We start from the raw sequence: 21,159 nt of genomic DNA, 5'->3' as shown, positions 1-21,159 counted from the left end.
CCCTGCACGTGCGCACGTGCTGTAGCACCCCAACCTTAACACATGCAGATGAATTATCTGATGGAGACCTAACTGTGTACCGAGTTTCAATTCAATCGGCCCAACCGTTGTGCCGTTATTGAGGTTGCAATTTTGGGGGTTCTTAAAAAATGTCCAACTTTACCACGCGCCACGTGCGGTGGTTGGCAAGAACGCATGGTGGCCATCACACCACAGAACTTTTACGTCCAAGTGACATTCAGTAAAGAAGACCGCTTGTCAATCGGATGTCCCGTTCCTAAGATATTAGCTTTTGAAGATCGTCCCCACGGCCGGCCGGCCGGCCGGCCGCTCATACTCAGGATTTTCCCTTAATTCAGTATGAGACTCCGCTCGCTTCGCCCGCTCCGTAAAAACCACACACCAAAATTATTCCCTAGACGGGTTACATTTTTCAAAAATATATCACTTGCCAAAAAACTGACACGGTCTTTTAGTTTGCATGTTCCTCTACATAACAAGTAGTGCAACCAATCTTCTAAGTTCTACATATACCTATGGATACCTACTACCTATACTTGTGTCTACAGAGATACATCGGACACAATAGATCAATTTGCACAACCGGGTGTATGTTTAGTTCCTATGGATGACATCTTATGCTCATGTCGACCTATTTCTAAGGGTGAAATCCCATATTGGACTAAGGCCAAATTTTCCTACATCTCGGTTCATGTATGGATCTTTTTCTTTTATTTCTATTGCTTCGCGCACGATTCTCTTTTTCCAGTTACTCTCACATGCCAAAGTTTTGCCTTCCATGGGGTGCATGTTTCTACCGCACTGCCTAGTGTGCCGAGCGGGTGCCGACTTTTGTACCCGCCCGTGCTCGATGTCTCTAGCATGCTCGTTGAGCCTGACATCTTTTGGGCGCCCTGTTTCTCCAATGTAAATTTCGCCACATTCACATTGCATTTCATATATCGTACCCTTTTGCTTGGCCTTGGGAATCCTATCTTTCACGTTAACTAGTGACTTTTTTAGAGTTTTTGACGAATGCCCTACAATTACGTTGTGAGCGCGTAGAAAGCGGGAGATGGGCTCGCTTACTCCTTTCACATAAGGCATGGAGACATAACGAGGGCGGTTCGCTGGTCGCGGACGGCTGATCGGACCGGACGGCTGGTCCGACCCCGGCGGCGCTGGCTGACTGGTCCCGGGCGGCTGGTTCGATCCCGGCGGCGCTGGCTGACCGTTCCCGGATGGCTGGTCCGGCCCCGGCGGCGCTGGCTGACCGGTCCTGGACGGCTGGTCCGACCCCGGCGGCGCTGGCTGACCGGTTCTGGACGGCTGGTCCGACCCCGGCGGCGCTGGCTGACCGGTCCCGGACGGCTGGTCCGACCCCGGCGGCGCTGGCTGACCGGTCCTGGACGGCTGGTCCGACCCCGGCGGCGCTGGCTGACCGGTCCCAGACGGCTGGTCCGACCCCGGCGGCGCTGGCTGACCGGTCTCGGAATGAAATGTGTATATGTTACAGGCAAAGTGAAAACTCGGGCATTTTGCAAAATGCCTAGGCAATTTGCAAAATGCCTGACCGGCCAGGCATTTTGCAAAATGCCCAGGCAGTTTGCAAATTGCCTGACCTACCAGGCATTTTGCAAACTGCCTAGGCATTTTACAAAATGCCTGACCCGCCAGGCATTTTGCAAAATGCCTGGGTTTCCATATATTCCACCGTTTTTGTTGACTATAGGCGTTGATCATAAACGTTCCACTGTGACTGACCCCACAACACATTTCACATGTGTTGTCACGAAATTTCACATGGGTGTCACGAAATTGTTGCGGGATATTGTACTGGTGTCCCGAAATGTATTGCATCGTAGTTGCGTCAGTGTTCTCCAGCACCTCGCTGACAAGTTATCAGCGGCCACATGGTCTGTCCCCGCGGCACCTGGTGAAGCTCAAATAGGCCTCTGTAGCCCAGCATGCCCCAAACGAGAATCCCCAGTGCCCAGTGGGTGCTTCAAGGCCGCCCCACACTGGACCTCGCATGCGGGTTGCGAGTTTTTGGGTTTTCGGGTTTCTTCAAAATCAAATAATACAATCTAAGCTGAGTGACCCACACTACAATCTAACAAGCGAGTCTGCATGTTTTTAGCTTGCGAGCGACCTTGCATCGCATTCCAAAAGTTGATTTTGAGTCAACTTTCGATTTTCCTCGCTGCGAGGTCTGCGAGTTCTGCGAGGTTTGCGGGTTTTTCGTTGTAGTCGAATTTTGGTTCGTTGCGCTGGTATTGCAACTATATGTAAGTTTCTGAAGGTGAACCGGCTTCACTGCATTCATGAAGTTACCATAAGGGAACGGTCTAATCACTCTATGAATTAGTATTATGCCCACAAACTCAAAACCCGCAAACTCGCAACCCGCATGCGAGTTCCAGTGTGGGGCGGCCCTCACCGCCAACCGCGCATCAAGTTCGTGACACTCTGTATCCTACGTCTTGCGTCAATTCTGTCGATATAGAGCCAACGCTGAATGGACTTGAGCCACCGTCTCCGTATCTTTCGTATATGTTACAGGCAAAGTGAAAACTCGGGCATTTTGCAAAATGCCTAGGCAATTTGCAAAATGCCTGACCGGCCAGGCATTTTGTAAAATGCCCAGGCAGTTTGCAAATTGCCTGACCTACCAGGCATTTTGCAAACTGCCTAGGCATTTTACAAAATGCCTGACCCGCCAGGCATTTTGCAAAATGCCTGGGTTTCCATATATTCCACCGTTTTTGTTGACTATAGGCGTTGATCATAAACGTTCCACTGTGACTGACCCCACAACACATTTCACATGTGTTGTCACGAAATTTCACATGGGTGTCACGAAATTGTTGCGGGATATTGTACTGGTGTCCCGAAATGTATTGCATCGTAGTTGCGTCAGTGTTCTCCAGCACCTCGCTGACAAGTTATCAGCGGCCACATGGTCTGTCCCCGCGGCACCTGGTGAAGCTCAAATAGGCCTCTGTAGCCCAGCATGCCCCAAACGAGAATCCCCAGTGCCCAGTGGGTGCTTCAAGGCCGCCCCACACTGGACCTCGCATGCGGGTTGCGAGTTTTTGGGTTTTCGGGTTTCTTCAAAATCAAATAATACAATCTAAGCTGAGTGACCCACACTACAATCTAACAAGCGAGTCTGCATGTTTTTAGCTTGCGAGCGACCTTGCATCGCATTCCAAAAGTTGATTTTGAGTCAACTTTCGATTTTCCTCGCTGCGAGGTCTGCGAGTTCTGCGAGGTTTGCGGGTTTTTCGTTGTAGTCGAATTTTGGTTCGTTGCGCTGGTATTGCAACTATATGTAAGTTTCTGAAGGTGAACCGGCTTCACTGCATTCATGAAGTTACCATAAGGGAACGGTCTAATCACTCTATGAATTAGTATTATGCCCACAAACTCAAAACCCGCAAACTCGCAACCCGCATGCGAGTTCCAGTGTGGGGCGGCCCTCACCGCCAACCGCGCATCAAGTTCGTGACACTCTGTATCCTACGTCTTGCGTCAATTCTGTCGATATAGAGCCAACGCTGAATGGACTTGAGCCACCGTCTCCGTATCTTTCGTATATACCGAGTTGTAGCCGTGTGTATAAAAGCTGCGATGTCCAGTATACTGCCCTGGTGGGCAACTGTTCCGGCAGAGACGATTGATAATGTACCTAAACGTGTAACAATCAAATTTTCGTAAATTGGAAGAGTATTCTTTTCTGATCAATATCCACCCATAGTATTTTCAAAAAGCCACCAAGAGCTCTTGGAAACAGTACAATCATTGTACCGAGCGCATGTTTACCAACAAAGCCACGCCTGGTGCTCGGCACCCGACGGCCGCTGGGGCTCAGTGACCTGAACTCGGCGGCGCTACCCGGAGAACGCAGCGTCCCCTCACTTGGTGCGCATTGACAGCGATTAACTTTTGTAAGCGGCAGTTACAAATGATGCTTACCCATACATCGTCGCTAGTGCAAGTTTGATGTCAGGCATTTTGCAAAATGCCTGGGAAAATATTTCAGGCAGTTTGCAAAATGCCTGGTGGGTCAGGCAGTTTGCAAACTGCCTGGGCATTTTGCAAAATGCCTGGCCGGTCAGGCATTTTGCAAATTGCCTAGGCATTTTGCAAAATGCCCGAGTTTTCACTTTGCCTGTAACATATACATTGCACTACATATGAAGTCAGCGATGGACCAAGGGTGAGCAATATCATCCGAAATATATGGACTTGTGAGTTAGATATTATTATCCCAGAGAATAATCCGAAAAGTGACCATACATAGGTTCATTATGTCTAGGGTTCATTTCAGAAGAGCTCAGCATAACTCACATAAGAGACAGACAGGGGCTTTACATGGGGTAGATGGCCTGATGACTTAGCTGGAATATGGCCAAAATTAAATTGACAACTTTTAGGTGAAAGGTGGTATTTGGGTTAAGGGGCGAGTCAACTACTGGGACTGGGTTATTTTGCATCCATTAAATGAAACTTCTGCTCCAATTCTACCCATTGAACCTCAATATCATGATCCACCTGTCCATCACTAGGTATCCTTCCTTATAACATAGAATCTTTGAATGGCATGGCAATTTATAATTTTAAAGACAATATTTTCATGTTTCTTCTGTAAGTAGGTAGGTAGGTAGGTAGGTAGGTACACCAGACTGCTATGGACACTTTTCCAAGTTGGTGGGGCAAAAAACCTAATGTATGTCTTGGTTTGAGTCGTTTGATTGAGTTGATTGATTCCTTTCATGGTCGCGTTCGAGTCGATTGAATCAATTCCCGAAAACTGCTCTGACTTGATTGATTTGATTGGTTTCCCAAATTTGTCGTGATTGAATTGATTGCTATTGATTGAGTCGTATACAACCCTGGTCGAGGAATGCCCCAGTAGTGGTCAGGCTTTGCCCAACCTCCACAAAATGAGGATATATCAATATTAACGTACATTCTTTCATTCGGGATCGGTTGAAGACCTTTGTGGCAAGAAATCAGGGGCGGCGGAAGAGGGAGTGCACGGTGTGCAGCTGCACCCTGAATTTCCATCCAAAAACATAGGCGTGCATTGGCAAACATATCTTTTTGCACCCGATAATCCATCTTCGTTCAAAAGAGCGTCAAAAATAATGACGAAATTACTTCGGCCACTTTTTTGGTCAGGTCAATGGCCAGGTCATTGTGAAGGCCAAATTTCGCCGATTTTCAGGTCGAATATCGACAGCTTACAAGATGCCGACGCATAACGGGAACCGATGAAAGCTACAGCACCGCGGAAAAGCGCATTTGATAGCCATATTAGCATGCTTTCTGGTTATTTCTCTTAGATTTGACCTAACGTCAACGGTTTTGCCTGCAGGGGGCAAAAACTACCAAAATATACGATTTTTTTCAGGAACAGGTTTTCTGCAATAACTTTTGACTCATGCCTTGCACGAGCTTTCTTTTACCGACATCGTGTTCCTCTCGTCAAGACGCATCAAATTAACTACAATTTGACCTTGAAGGTCAACTTGAAAATTCGACCTCAGGTCATGGTCATGATCTGACCGGAAATTGCCATGTTGCATATCAGTCGATCTGCATCGTCAAGCCAAACACAACTAAGGCATTTGCATCGCTCTAGCATGCCTCTTTCCATAGGCGGCGGAACGGGGAGGGCACCGGGGCACCGTGCCCCCCTTTGATTTTGGCATTTTAACATTAGCCCTATGGGCGTTGCATGGAAAGAATGGGACTACAAGTCGGCAGTGCCCCCCTTAATTGAAGGTGTTCCGCCGCTACTGCCTCTTTCAAAAGTTATTCGCGGAAAACTGTTAGATACCATCCGTGAACTGAGGTGACCTCAGGGGCATAAACAAGGGTCACCGGTGCTATTTTCATGTTCAGTGTCACACTGAACATGAAAATAGCACCGGTGACCCTTGTTTATGCCCCTGAGGTCACCTCAGAGTGTGTCAAAGTCACGTACAGTGTTTTATAGTGTTTAGAATGACTTTCGTCCAAGAGAGGTGGTTTTGAATTTTCTCCCATTGACTTATAATAGAGGTCGCAAAATTGAGCTGACCTTAGGTCACCGATATGAAAATTCCGAGACATAAATTTTGTAGGTACATGCTGTTGCCATTATCAATCGCTGAAAGTTTCAAAGCGATCGGTCACTCGGTGTAGCTACGGCATACATTGAAACATTTTATGAGGTGAGGCCACTTGAAGTGACCTGGTGACCTGATGTTGAATGACTTTGGTCTGAAATTTTTACAACACGTGTAGAATTGATGGATGATGGAGCGCCGCCGTTTTTAGATATCCGCGAAAAACCGCAGGAAAAACCGCAGGAAAAACCGCAGGACAAACCGCAGGTGTTCAAACACCCCCCCCCCCCCCCCAGCAGGGCGCCAACACACTGACGATTTGCCCCAGTAGTCAAACTTCCTTAGCCGAGGCCCTGTGCGGAGCGCAAGCTAAGTCAGTGCATTTCCCTTGCAGATGATACTGTGTCAGCTCTGCTGTCGCTGCTGGGTGAGGACGACGCAGTGTTCCCAGCAAACATGGAGGCGTGGCCTTGTATTGTGGGCGAGAACCTGTGTGTGGAAAAAACGGAGGTCGTGAAGACGAACGGGCTAAGCAGCCAGGACAAACTGCTCCTGTGGGGAATCGTTTTCTCCGTCCTGTCACAGAAAATGACATTCACGGCATGCCAGTGTACGGCCACCCTCATGAACGTTCATGTGCTGAGGGCGGATGAGATAGGCTCCATGCCAAAGAAGCTCCGAGCTGCCTGGAGTAGGCTGACTGCTCCAAATAAGTAGGTGTAAAAAGATGACGTTCAGTTGAGTTCATGAGCCTGCTTTCCTGTTCACTGTGACTTGTGAGTTAGGGCTCCAGGCGGCGCGGAGTCTCTTTACCATAGTGCCTTGGTTATCATACCAAGATTGTTTAGAAAAGAACATTTCCTGTCTGGTCTGGTATGTTGTCAGCAGAGTCCGGTGACCACCTGTGCACTTGAGAAAGCGTCACTCACAGTTGCCGGAATTTTTGTTAATAACATTTGTTTATTGCTCGTCTCGGACGTTACAAAATAAATTGTCTTTATTTAAGGAATGCTTTGCTTTGTATGGGGTCTAGGCAAGCCACAGTATACGCATATGGATTTGTCACATGTTCACACAGACGCATGTACACGTATATATATATATATATATATATATATATATATATATATATATATATATATATATATATATATATATATATATATATATTAGTATATATTGGCAGCGTATTTTCCAGTATGCATTGTTCATTGAACTTGACAGCAGATTCTGCTTTAATAAGCTTCTTGTTCAAGTGTTCGATAGATCGAATGGTTTTCTTGACTTGACACGATACTTGTTTAACGATCTCATTAAAAGTTGTCATATATTGAGTTTATTCAAGACTTAAGCTTTCGAAATTATCACAATTTCATGATCACAAGGTTTCAGGGTTTATGTTTTTATCAACAATGAGATGCAGAGTACATTGCAAGTTAAAATTCTAAGTAAAAGAAAATCGTGACATGGTGAGTAGCCATCTCCGTTGAAGCAATTTCTTCACCGTTGAAGAAATTGCTTCAACGGAGATGGCTACTCACCATGTCACGATTTTCTTTTACTTAGAATTTTAACTTGCAATGTACTCTGCATCTCATTGTTGATAAAAACAAAAACCCTGAAACCTTGTGATCATGAAATTGTGATAATTTCGAAAGCTTAAGTCTTGAATAAACTCAATATATGACAACTTTTAATGAGATCGTTAAACAAGTATCGTGTCAAGTCAAGAAAACCATTCGATCTATTTGAACATCACTTGAACAAGAAGCTTATTAAAGCAGAATCTGCTGTCAAGTTCAATGAACAATGCATATATATATATAATTCGATGAATATACTAATTCATCGAGCTGCAGCTACACACCAAACACCGGTGTATCTCCTTCACAACACCGGAAGGGGGTGTACCCAATTGGCTGCTAACACCACACATTGGTGCAAAGGTATTTGTTTTGTACCCGTAAAGAAGGTGCAAATTAATGGTGTAGCACCTTTTTATGGTGTAAAGACGTCGTGTAGCACCACAAGGTGGTGTACTTACAGTGATTTAACGCCATACGCCGGTGTATGTGCCTGGTGTTACACCAGGATGCAGTGTATGCTTACACCAAAGCTTGGTGTTGAAACTACACCGGTGCAGGTGCTCAAAAACGGTGGGGTGTAAACATTTCCTAAAAAGGTGTAAACACCAGGAGCGGGTGTGAATTTATTTTCAGTGCGACAGCGCACCCCAACCGCCACGCCACGATCCGTCACCGAGACACCGTCCAAACGCGACCCGTCCTAGGTCACCCACCGATGCACGTTCACGGTCCACGCACGCAGTCGCTCATGCACTCACGCAATCAATCAGGGGTGTCGTTTTCCGAAAATGATTGGTAGTGCCCAAAGGCGGCGGCTGGCCATATATGACGGGGCTTACAAGGTAGGGTACCCCCAAATCTGCCTTTCTCATCGGATTTCGGCCACTTATTTTTCGCCCTGGTCATTGACAAGACTAACCGAAATCTAAAAAAAAAAACACAAAAAAAAACTTTGGAAATCTGGGTCCACACCGGACGCCATGCACAAAACGTGCAGTTATATAGGCAATAGTGTCGGAGGAATGCACGCCATTCTGAAAGAGGCCCACATCGACTTAAAAGGACGGCTGTGCTGAAAGGGGACAGGAACAGCTTTGAGGGCCCAAGCCGACTAAAAAAGACGGCTGCGGGGCCAGGAACGGTTTTGAAGACCCACGCCAATTGAAGGGTTCGACAACTAACGAGGACTGGAAACACAACGATAGTTAGAAAGACCTGCTTGCCAAAATAAAAGGATGACAGTACGAGGGGCGTTCAGAAAGCTACGGGCCCGACCATGAAGGAGCAGAGAGATACAGCATCGACTCATTAGACCAAAAAGTTCATTTATTCAAATAAACACCGTTAAGACAAACACATTTCGCGCAGCGCTTCGCGAGAGCCCTCAAGGCCTCCATAACCAAGTGGGTTTTGGACCCATCCTGCACGTCCAAGACGGCTGATTTCGTCTCCCTGCTGTTAGCGAGGTTGCCGCTGCTAATTTTCTTATGTTGGGGAAGAGGTGGCAACCACTAACCAGAAAGTGCAAGGTTCGGAGAGAAAAAAGTGGATGCGACAACAACTCGAAGCTCATCGCTCCACTGTTCGTCATCCCGCCCATGTACGCAGGTGCGTGGTCGCGGATCAGGTGCACACTTTACGTCAGCTTCCCTATAGCCTCTCCTCGATGTTTATCGAATGGACGCACATCATCAATTGTGTGCCCCTGTTTTGGAAAGTTGACGAGCGGAGGGGGGTCGCATCGACCCCTCTCCCCTGCCAGGCCGTGTTATGAAAAATGCCCAGGGCGAGGGTTAACGCTTGGTGCCTTTTCTGCACTAACTACTATGAAACGAATTACTGCTCTCTTCTGGGCGTCGCCCATCCTATCCGAAATGGCGAACTATGCTACGAATAGAAGCCCGAATCAATCACAGAAGAGACTTAATTAATGGCCACTTACTTAATTTGCGTAAGTGGACATCCCAATAACACATCATTTAACACACCGCCTTGCAGGCCAAAATTCCAACTCCTTCATTGTTCGGCCCAAAACTTTTTGAACGCCCCTCGTAGTTACGAGCTTCAGTTTTCGGGGTCTGATGCGGTAATGACCTGGCGTTGAACCCTGGGGAATCAGGCTGCATCACCCACTCAAATCAATATACCTATGGCCTATTCTGGAGCACCGCGGCACCTTCCGAAGTCGGTGTAGGGCCTCCAGCGGCTGGTGTGGAGACGGATCGGGGTCTATTAGGGGCGGTCGCGTGGTATGCGGGACTCAGAGGCAGTTATGGACCTCTATAACCAATTGCGTTTTCGAGCCTCTTAAAATCCATTAACCCGCGCCCCGTTGGGCTCTGCCGAGCAACGCGCCCGGTTGGGGGGGGGGGCATTTTGGCCCCCCCCCTAAGATCTCGAGAACCACGCAACATAGCGACAAGCGGTAAACGGCGTTGGATAGCCCCAACGGGGAACTACCTTGTGACCTAATTTTATTGACCTAGGTCAAACCGATGACGTCACAGGTCAGGTCAAAGGTCCAATTTTCACCGTTTACAGGCACTTCAAGAAATGCGTTGTAAAATCGAGTAAAATGCATTTCATTGAAAATCATCGATGGGGAAATGTTCTTCAAACACATATTTTGCTATTTGAGGTCACTGATACCAGGTCAGGTCACAGAGGTCAGGTCACGGGGGGGTCACAATATGAAAGTGTCGTGTGATACATGTTTTATGGTCCATTTTACATGACAAATGCGATTATATGGGTCAGGCAGCCTTTGGGGCCAGCTTAGATCACGTTTTGGTCAAGGTCAGGTCAAGGTCAGGTCAAGGTCAGGTCAAATTAGGTCAAATTTCAAAGTTAATAATTTTGCATAAAATGGGTATCGAATCGATGCAGCTCGTCACGGGGAGTTCACTGCTGGTCTTTGTTTTGCCGTACGTGGTCTAGAATCGCTAAAAATTGAGTTAAAAAGTTTGACGTCATCATTTTTGAACAGTTTTTTCGCTATAACTTGGCCAAAAAACGAGATATCGATCTGAAATTTGGGATGTATATAGAAGAGCGCTGGGACTATCACATATATTCTGTTTTTTTTCGAAATTCGGAAAATTTTTGGATTTTTTCAAAGTTTTTCTAAAAAAAATCAATTTTTTGTTTTTTTTCTGGTCAAAAACCAAAAATTTTGAAAATCTGAGATAGCAGTTTTGTAGCGCCGCTTTTTGTCTACTAGACCATACAAAGAACTTTGAAATTGCTTGATAACTGTAGATTTGGTGAGCGTTTCAAGATTGCATGTTTTTTGCTCATTTTTGCTCGAACATGACCTCAGTTTGACCTCAATAACTCCTGACCTAAGGTGACCTAAGACTTGAAATTTTTTGTGAAGGTGTCAAATTGATGCCCGGGAAGGTACTGAAAATTTGGCGGCGCTGCACGCCGCCGTTTTCTTGCTATTCAGGAAAAACCAGAGAGGGGGGGCCAAAATGGCCCCCCCCAACGGGGCGAGGGTTAAGGACCGGAGTCCTAGACACGTGAAACCTCATTGTCAGCTATGTACATGCACATACTGTGGCTAGAACCTTATTTATGTACTTGCATATGTGCTTATTTAATATTTGCTTATCTGTTTATTTTGATTTTTTTTTATCAACTGATAAGTGACAAAAGATTGGCTGGTAGGGCTCAGCGAACATTGGTAGGGCCCAAATAAACATTGGTAAGGCTCGGGCCCTACCAGGCCTACACAAAACGACGACCCTGACTATTGTGAAACTTGGTAGGTAGGTAGGTAGGTAGGTACCACATAACTTGAAATTACTTGACGTAATGACATGATATGGAAAGTGAAAATGATACCTAGGTATTGATGGAAATTTATGGACTTAGGTACGCTACAAGAAGATTGAATTGGTCAACCAATTCAAATTCAATCTACTTGTGGAGTAAGTCTATAGATTTTCATCAATAGTTACCACTTACCTACCATTGAAGTTACTTGCTATCTTGTTGATTTTATACATAAGAACCTCATTCATTTTATTTGTATGACATGTTTGAATGCAATTTTCTCAATAAGTGAAGAAAAATGTTGGTAGTGCTCAACAACACATTGGTAGTGCTCAGCTGAACATTGGTAGTGCTCGGGCACTCCCAGGCCTATACAAAACGACGCCCCTGCAATCAATCATGCAATCACTCAGAGCAATCGTTCGGAGAAAGGCACTCTGTCACACTACGGCCCCACGCGGAACGTAGGTGCTGTGGAGGTAGGCGGGAGAGCCGCCCGGCGCGTCCGGCCGCTGGCGCCGCGCCAGGTCAACTGGCGCGGCGCCAGCGGCCGGACGCGCCGGGCGCTGTGTGACTGTGTGTGACTGTGTGTGTGACTGTCTGTGTGACTGTGTGACTGTCTGTGTGACTGTCTGTGTAACTGCTGTGTGACTGTGTCAGTCACTAAATTTGAACAGGGGCGAGATGTCGTATGAGTTCACCTACCCTATACATCTGGTGTTTTTAAGTGCATCAGGTCAGGAGCTAATCGCCAAAGGTCGAACCGGCCCCTCACCGTCCGCGTTATGAAAAAGGCCTGGCCAAGGGTAAACATTCGTATTGATAAACGTTTCTTTATTATCTCGCTTTTTTGCGAAAAACTAGTCACGATAGTTAATTTTGATATTGGTTACCTAAGACCCGTCTGCCTGCCTGCGAAGCTTGTTTGCCTGGTATGCAACAATACGGGTTGCATGACAAAACATGTCGTAATACGTAATGACATGTCGTTTTGTGACGTGATTAGACACGACGCTGCACGACATGTCGTAATGCGTACAACGAAACACTACGTACTAGGCCACTGATTTATGATGAGTAGAAACGTAACAAAATCTATAATTCTGCGTTCCAGATGGAGATGACAGATGTGCGTGAAGACCTGGCCGCCCTTCGCCGGGAGGTGGCCTCACTGAGCAAAGTGGTGGCCGGTGCGGTGGTCCGCCTGGAGCAGGCAGTTATCGAGGAGCGGACCACTCGCCAGACCGTGGTGGAGGATCGCTACGGTTTGGCATGGGTGAAACTTTGACATTACCATTGGGGTCCCAAACGTCCAAGGGGGCCTCCATTTAGTGGGGGGCCTCCAAGCAATTAGGGGCCTCCAATCGTGGAAGCGGTAATTTACGAACCACGCCAGGGCCTCCTCTAAGAAATTTTCACTGGGGGACCAGAGGCTCAGAAGCCAAACTCAGGGTACCCCCAAATCCAGTTTTCTCTTCGGATTTAGGCCACTTATTTTTCGTCACAGCTCGGATGCCATGATTTAATTTTTTAATATTAATTAAGAAATGGTAGGTCACCTGACCCTACTGGTGGTCCCAGGCCAGCAGGGTGACATTGTATGTAAATTTCCCCTGCGGCGTCCGAAATCGACGAAAATTTCTGGCTTTTTCACTTTCGACAATAAAACAAAATGCCTTTATTATAAAAAAAAAATTAACGGCACGGAATTGCGCAAGGAATCTAACCGACCCCAGAAAGTGTGAGGGTTAACTCTCGCCCGCACCTGGGGTGAGGGTTGCCACCCCCGAAGTTAGTTTTTCTGCTCTACACTTAACATTTTAAAAGCTAGAGACCTGATTTTTTGTATAGCTGCTTTTCTATCTTTTCTCAGCGTCCATTAAAAAAGTCAAGTTTCTGTGGCTTTTGGGTTTGGAGATATGACCTTGTTCTTCAGGTCTTGTCATGCCCTAAATGACGAATACCCAATATCTTGCGTTGGCTATGGGCCTTGTGAGCTTTTGACACCCTAATTTCGTTTTTTTTTTTGCCAGTCTTACCTCCCACCTATCATTGAACATGTTGTTCTGCGATGTAGGTACAGATGTTAGGGTCAGGGTCAAGGTCAACCTAGGTCATCTAAAATTGTTGCGTTTTAGGCAAGTTGAATTTACTTTCCGTGAAGTTTCTTTGAATGCATGTTTAGTAAAAGCTTCTCAGTTCATGATCTCATGTAGGAATAGGCAGGGACACACAAACCGATCTGTGCACACATCAGTACATACACAGACATACACAGACATACAAACACATATCATTGACCTTGACCTAGCTTGACGTGAAATGACCACAGCCAGCAAATTAGTCGGATAGTGTGACAAAGAGCTGTTCTCTGGCTTGGCACTAATACGGCAGCGTCATCGGTATATGATGAGTTGGCCCGCTGCTTGTGTAGGTATTTTATACGACATCACCACACCACAATTTTTTCTTACAAGATTTTAAGCTTCGCGGTCAAGAGCAACAGATTCTTTGGGAAGAGACGAATCCAATGATACCAAATTTTACCTCATCAGGTCAGTCATTGACCTTTCAGGTCAGGTCAAACTAAAGAATGTTGCTGTTTGGGGTCACCGTTGCCCGTTGGAATATCACGTGCGCTGCTCATCATATACCGATGACGCTGCCGTATTGTGGTGCCAAGCCAGCTAGAACCTCTTTGTCACACTATCCGACTAGGTTTTTGCTGGCTGTGGTCATTTCAGGTCAAGTTAGGTCAAGGTCAATGATATGTGCTTGTATGTCTGTGTGTGTCTGTGTGTATACTGATGTGTGCACCGATTGTGAATGTGTCCCTATAGAAAAGCTTTTACCAAAAATACAGTCAAAGAAACTTCGCGAAGTAAATTCAGCTTGCCTAAAACGCAATATTTTTAGATGACCTAGGTTGACCTTGACCCTGACCCTGGCATCTCTACATCGTCGAACAACATGATCCATGATAGGTGGGGTAAGACTGGCAAAAAAGGCCGAAATCAAGGTGTCAAAAGCTCACAAGACCCATAGGCCATAGCCAACGCAAGATATTGGGTATTTGTCATTTGGGTTATGACATCACCTGAAGAATAAGGTCACATCTCCGAAATCAAAAACCACAGAAACTTGAAATTTTCAGTGGACACTAAGAAAGGAATTAGAGAAGCAGCTATACAAAACATCCGGCTTCTAGCAATCAAAATTTTGAGTGCAGAGCAGAAAAACTACCTGGGAGGTGGGGGTGGCAATCACTGCCCCCTAGTGATGGCAATTACGGAAAGTCGGAATACCGATACCAAACCAAATACCAACCAAAACCACGGGAAAATACCGAAACCAAACAAACTTGGGAAAGTGAGGGAAATACCAACTTTTTACCGATTTCTTAGCCTCTTATACATTAGTGAGGGCTTATGATACCAACAAAATGCCAAACACATTACGATTGAAATACCAAATACCAAGTTGGTATCGGTTTGGTATCGGTATACCAAAAAGTTGGTATCCGATTGACATCTCTACTGCCCCCCCCCCCCCCTATGTGCGGGCGAGGATTAAATAACTTAAATATTAGGAAAACAATTTATTCAAACAGGTATTCCAACAGAGTCCCGCTTTTTTATAGGTGACCTCCGATTTATGTAGCATCTAAGTTGCCCAGGGCGCCTCTTATTTGTAGGTACAGTACAGAGAGCCTCCTACTTCGACTACATACTTGCACAGAGAGCCTCCTTTTTGTAACAGCTTAGCTTCTGCAGGTCGAGCGCCGGTCTTCTATTTGCACGTACAGAGAGCCTCCTACTGTTACAGAGGGCCTCCTATTTGTCTAGGGGGCCTCCTATTGGTTAATGGCGCCTCCTATTTGTCCAAAGGGCCTCCTATTCGTCTAGGGGGCCTCCTATTTGTTCAGGAGGCCTCCTGTTTGTCCAGAAGGTCCCCTCTTTTTCCAGCGGGCTTCTATTTTCCAGGGGCCTTCCTCTTTATCCAGGGGGCCTCCTACGTGTTCAGGGGCCTCTTATTTGTCCAGGGGCCTCCTATTTATCCAGGGTCTTCTATTCGACCAGGGGTCTCATATTTGTGCAGGGGTCTCCTACTTGTCCAGGGGCCTCCTTTTTGGAAGGACCTCCTTTTTATTAAGGGAGCCTTCTATTTGTCCAGGGGGCCTCCTATTCGTACAGAGGGCCTCTAGCTCCTACTTGTCCATGGGGCCTCCTATTTGTTCAAGAGGCCCCTATTTGTACAGGGGTCTCCTATTTGTCCCGGGGGCCTCCTATTTGTCCAGGGGGCCTCCTATTTGTCCAAGGGGCCTGTTATTTTTCTAGGGGGCCTCCTATTTGCCCAAGAGGCCTCCTATTTGTCCAGCGGGCCTCCTACTTGTTCAGGGGGCCTCGTTTTTGTCCAGAGGGCCTCCTATTGGTTAAAGTAGCCTCTTATTTTCCAAGCGGCCTCCTATTTATCCAGAGTGCTCCTATTTTAAGGGGGCCTCCTCTTTATCCAGGGGGCCTCCTTCTTGTTCAGAGGGCCTCCTATTTATCCAGGGGCCTCCTATTTGTCCAGGGGGCCTCTTATTGCCCAGGGGGCCTCCTTTTGTGAAAGGGGCCTCCTATTTGTCCAGGGGGCTCCTAACTGTCCAGGGAGGCTCCTTTTGTGAAAGTGGCCTCCTGGGTCTATGGCCTCCTATTTGTCCAGGGGGCCTCCTATTTTTCCAGGGGGCCTCCTATTTGTACAGAGGGCCTCCTACTTGTCCATGGGGCCTCCTATTTGTTCAGGGGGCTTCTTATTTGTACAGAGGGCCTCCTATTTGTCCATGGAGCCTCCTATTTGTCTAGGGGCCTCTTATTTGTCTAGGGCCTCCTATTTGTCCAGAAGGCCTCCTGCTTGTCCAAAGAGCCTCCTATTTCTCCAGGCGTCCTCCTGTTTTTCGGGGGACCTCCTACTTGCTCAAGGGGCCTCCTACTTGTTCAGGGGGCCTCCTATTTGTCCAGGGGGCCTCCCATTTGTCCAACAGGGCCTCCGATTTGTCCAAGGGGCCTCCTATTTATACAGAGATCCTTCTATATGAACATCGGACCTCCGTTTGTAAAGTAGCTGGTGCGTCTCGGGGGCCTCCACTATTGGGGTCCCAAAATGACAATTGGGGTCCCAAATGATCGTATTGGGGTCCCACATGGGACCTCAAAAGTATACAAAGTTACACCCATGCGGTTTGGCGTGTGGCGTGTTTCTACTCGGTTTGGCGTGTTTCTACTGCGTCCGCCGGCGAGCGGCGCCATCCGGCCGTCCCCAGGGGTGAGACTGGGAGGCAGCAGGGGTGGCTGTGGGGGGCTGATATATTTCGGAGAGCTGTCATGGTGAGATGTAAACTCTCTTTGTAGGTAGAAGGCGTAAGAAATAAAACACCAGTAAACGTGATATCCCGCGAGTTGCTGGGGGGCTTTAAACGCCCCCACTTTTTTCGCCGGGCCATAGCATAAAAACGGCGCGCCGCTGTCGCGCCAAATTTCGGGTACCTGTAGGGAATTAATTGAAGTTTATTGTAACAAAGTTAAAAAGAAAATCGGTCGGAATATTCTTGAGATATCGATGTTTTAGTGACGTCATAATTTCTGAGTTTTCGACCAAAAACGGCATATGTTCAAAAAATCATATAAAATCACAACATAGACATACAGACATGCCGTAAACGCCATTAGACTGCCACTACATTAAACAATCAAATGGCTATCTTCGATTATTGATTATCGTCCCCCATTTTCCAAAATCTTGAACTGAACCATGGCAATTTTTCGTGACTTCTTCACGACCATGATACATTGATACATGCATTTCTTTAATTGAACTTTTTGAGCCAAACACGTAGACATATGACAAAATGAATGTCACCATCGTGTTCTACGCCCCAAATTACCCTTAACCCGCGCACCGACGGGGGTCTGCGCCAACTTAGTACCGACGGGGGGGGGCGGATGACCGCCCCCCCTGAGATCTCAAGAACGAAGCAAGATAGCGACAAGCGGTAAACGGCATCGGATACGCACGGCCAAGATCTACAATTTTTACATAGGTCATTTTCAGGTCAGGTCAAAGATGACGTCACAGGGGTCGAAAAAGTCAAAATGGCGGCGCTAGATATGGAGAGAGTTTTTCTCGAATAACTTTCGAATTAGTCAGGATAGGAACAAACTAAGGGCATCATCGTGATCCTCTCGTCAATCCGCATCGAATGATATATATGTTGACCTCGAAAGGTCAAGGTCAAAGGTTGACCTCAGGTCACGTGACCTCGAGGTCATCATGTATATCATTCGATGCGTCTTGACGAGCTGAACACAATGAGACCATCCACGCGTCTGTATCTTGTTCCTGTACGGAGTTATTGGCCAAAAACCTTTGGTGACCTTTGATGACGTCACATGACCTCACAGCTGCCCAACAGCAAAACAGACCTCAAGGTAGTGAAGGTTGATCGTATATGAAGTCATGTATGGTATATGGGGCCATTCCGACCCGTTTTAGTGGTAAAACAGGGAGTTGATTTTTCCCCCATTGACTTATAATGGGGAGGTCGCGAAATTGACCTGACCTTAGGTCACCGATATCAAAATTCCGAGATATACAAATTGTAGCTACTAATGACCTAATAACATCCTGCGACTTTCAAAGGCCTCCGACATCTACTGTAGCTCTGGCACGGTGACAAAGTTGCAAAAAAGTGACTTGAGGTTGGGTCATTCAAAGTGACCTGGTGACCTGACCTTGAAAGGTAGGAGGTTCAAACTTGCACAGCATGTGTAAAATTGATAAGGAAATAGTCGTACCAAATTTCGCGGCGCTACGCGCCGCGGTTTTCCCGCTATTCGCGAAAAACCTCAGGGGGGGGGGGCGGATATCCGCCCCCCCCGTCGGTGCGCGGGTTAAACATGTGTCACAGGCTGCGAATATCAGTTTTGATTTTCGGGGATATGCGCCTACCCAGTTGACCTGACCTTGACCCTGACCTATGCTTGACTGACCCCTACATGGAGCTGACACTCTTGTAGACCTTATATGATGGATTGTGCAACGTTTTGACAGAGTTTATGACGAGAGGCGCCCATTGCGAAGTCCTGAAGTCCATGCTACTGAAAGCCTGATTTCAGGTGTTTGACCTGACCTTGACCCGACCTGTGACCTCAAAACTCAACTTTAACCCTCGCATGTGTAGGGGGGGGATCGGATGGACCCTCCCATGGTTTTTCGCGAATAACTCGCGTAAAAAGTGGCCGATCGCGACGAAACTTTCAGTACCCTCGCATTGGTCAATTTTACACCTACCCTAAAAATTTCATGACCCTGACCCAAATGACCTTTGACCTGTGACCTCTATTCCGTGACCATGTTTGGCCGGAAGCGCGATTCCGCGTATGTCGGCTCGCATTAGCCGCGCGTTTGCAACATTTTCGTGGTTTCAAACGTTCAAACATGTGATTTGATGTTGCTTCCATGAATTAGGGTGGGTGTCAAGGTCGCCTGAAGGTCAGGTCAGGTCATTAACCTTTGGTGACCTCGGTTCACTTTTTCGAGTTTTACATGTTTCTCGGCTAGTTTTTGGAGCTGAATTCGAATTTAGCAACCATTTCAACATTTGCGAAGTAGTTTTTTGGTGACTTCGTAACATGTTACGAAGCTGTCAGAGGCGGTGGACACGTACTACGAATACCCGTCACGACGCCTACTGGTTGACCTGACCTGACCTGACCCGACCTGGTCTAAATGCTTGAAGACATCATCTGTGATCAAAACTAACACGATATTCGTGATCAGCGTCCTGAAACCCCCTTAGCAGCCACACTTTACGACTTTCTAACAGGTCCCGATTTTCCCGACCTTGGGTCATTGACCTGACCTGGAAGGTCAACCAATGACCTAGGACCTTAAAATTGGGTACCATCGGCTTCCTCTCGTGACGGGCAAGACGCCCGTTTTTTCCGCGAAGCTCTAGCTCGATCAGGGGCAAAACGGCAAGGGGTTCCAACCGACCCCCCCCCCCTACACATTAGAAGCTGGCAAACGCAGCACACATGCGAGGGTTAAAGTACTCATCTGAAGCGTCTCGTCGCGTTCTTTCGTTTGCCGCCTCCTGCGTTTCGCTGCGCTTATTGGTTCTCGAGTTATCGGCTGGGGGCGTTTAACGCCCCCCCCCCCCCAGCAAACGGTGGATGGCGAACTACCCCAGCAACTGCCGGATATGAAGAAATAAAACAGTAACTTGTAATTGCAGTTTCCACCCAATTAAAGAAACATGCCTTAAATTCTTACTATCTTTTGCAAGTCAGCCGTCTAGTCTTGTTCGTCTTGTTCCATTTTTCGGAAGCCGTCCTGCATAAAGTTGGCCAGTTCGGGGCATCATATCCCGCACTTATTTACATGTCTTCATCAGCAATCGTGTCACAAAATCTAATCGGTCGTTTCAAATCGTTCACAGTCGTATCAAATCAAATCTGAACGATTTAATACAGCCGAATAGATTTGACGACATACCATTACTGACGACAATTTTATGGAAATGAAGGTATATCGAAATATCAGATGAGCCGACAATAAATGCGGAATTGTTATGCCTGTTTAGTAGATTTATAGACTTTTTCTTTTCAGTAGAGCTAGAAAAATGGCCAATGACGTCATGATACAGACGGAGCCCCAGCCATCGGCAGTCAGTGACGTCATAGTACAGACGGAGCCCCAGTCATCGGCACACAGTGACGTCACAGTACAGACGGAGCCCCAGCCATCGGCAACTTGTGACGTCACGGTACAGACGGAGCCCCAGCCATCGGTCGCCAGTCTATTCAACACGCTTGAGGAGGCGCTCGGCCTTGTAACCATGACGACGTTTGACGCTCCGTCGGCCCTTGGCGAGGATCAGCTGACGGCGCTCCTGCAGAGTCTTCCCCAATTGGAGGAGCTGACCGTCAGGGTCCCGTCCTTCGGAACGGGGCGGTGGCTGCGGCTGCTGCCGACGTCACTGAGGACGCTATACGTTGCCGGTGAGAAATAGTTGAGGAAACGCGTACTATTACTTCTGAATGGTGGTAGGTACTTACATAGTATGTACATAAAGTAACAGTTTCAGTGATAAACGTTCAGCGGACATATGTGTGCCATGCTACCTACATGCTACACAGACATTAGCCACTGTATTGTACATACCTACCTACTTTATACTCTTGCAAACGAATATGACCTGTATGTACTGAACCTGTATGACCTGTATGGACTAAACTGTATTAATTAACTGACGCATGTATAAGCGTAGTGCATGCTTTGTGCACTATGTTCAATTACTGTCCAACAGAGAGGCTCGAACCTTACGTTGTCAGTGTCGTCTGTGTCAGGGTTTGACACCACAGTGTCAGCCGCCTCCCGACCCGGCAGCAGCTCCGTCCGACTGCTGTCAGCTGACACAGCTCTGTCCGACAGGGCCGGAGGTGACGAAGTCGAGGTGGCCGGGACGGTACGGGAGTGGTCTGTCGGTATCTCTCCAGGGGGTGGCTGCCGATACCATCAGTCACCTGGCCACGGAGCTGGGGTCACGGATTACCCTACTAGACACAGATGGTGAGCAGCGGTTGAAGTTACTCATATATGAATGGCTAGGAAGGGATAAACAACAGTAGCTGTTC

At 47.2% G+C, this 21,159-nt stretch overlaps 1 protein-coding gene across 1 annotated transcript in view; it reads left to right on the top strand.

Annotated features, from left to right (window-relative positions):
• LOC122387028 overlaps nucleotides 1-21,159 on the top strand; it is a 93,860-nt gene that overhangs the window by 60,823 nt on the left and 11,878 nt on the right. Inside the window, exons 2-5 of the mRNA XM_043376835.1 lie at nucleotides 12,597-12,745; nucleotides 16,700-16,786; nucleotides 20,135-20,523; nucleotides 20,957-21,094. Coding sequence (XP_043232770.1) covers nucleotides 12,597-12,745; nucleotides 16,700-16,786; nucleotides 20,135-20,523; nucleotides 20,957-21,094 — 763 coding nt within the window. The remainder of the gene's footprint in view (nucleotides 1-12,596; nucleotides 12,746-16,699; nucleotides 16,787-20,134; nucleotides 20,524-20,956; nucleotides 21,095-21,159) is intronic.

The sequence above is a fragment of the Amphibalanus amphitrite genome, unplaced genomic scaffold (genome assembly GCF_019059575.1).
Source record: "Amphibalanus amphitrite isolate SeventyFive unplaced genomic scaffold, NRLGWU_Aamphi_draft 000271F_arrow, whole genome shotgun sequence".
NCBI classification, from domain to species: Eukaryota; Metazoa; Arthropoda; class Thecostraca; order Balanomorpha; family Balanidae; genus Amphibalanus; species Amphibalanus amphitrite.
The sequence above is the reverse complement of the archived record's forward strand: the minus strand, read 5'-3'. Positions and strand labels throughout refer to the sequence as shown.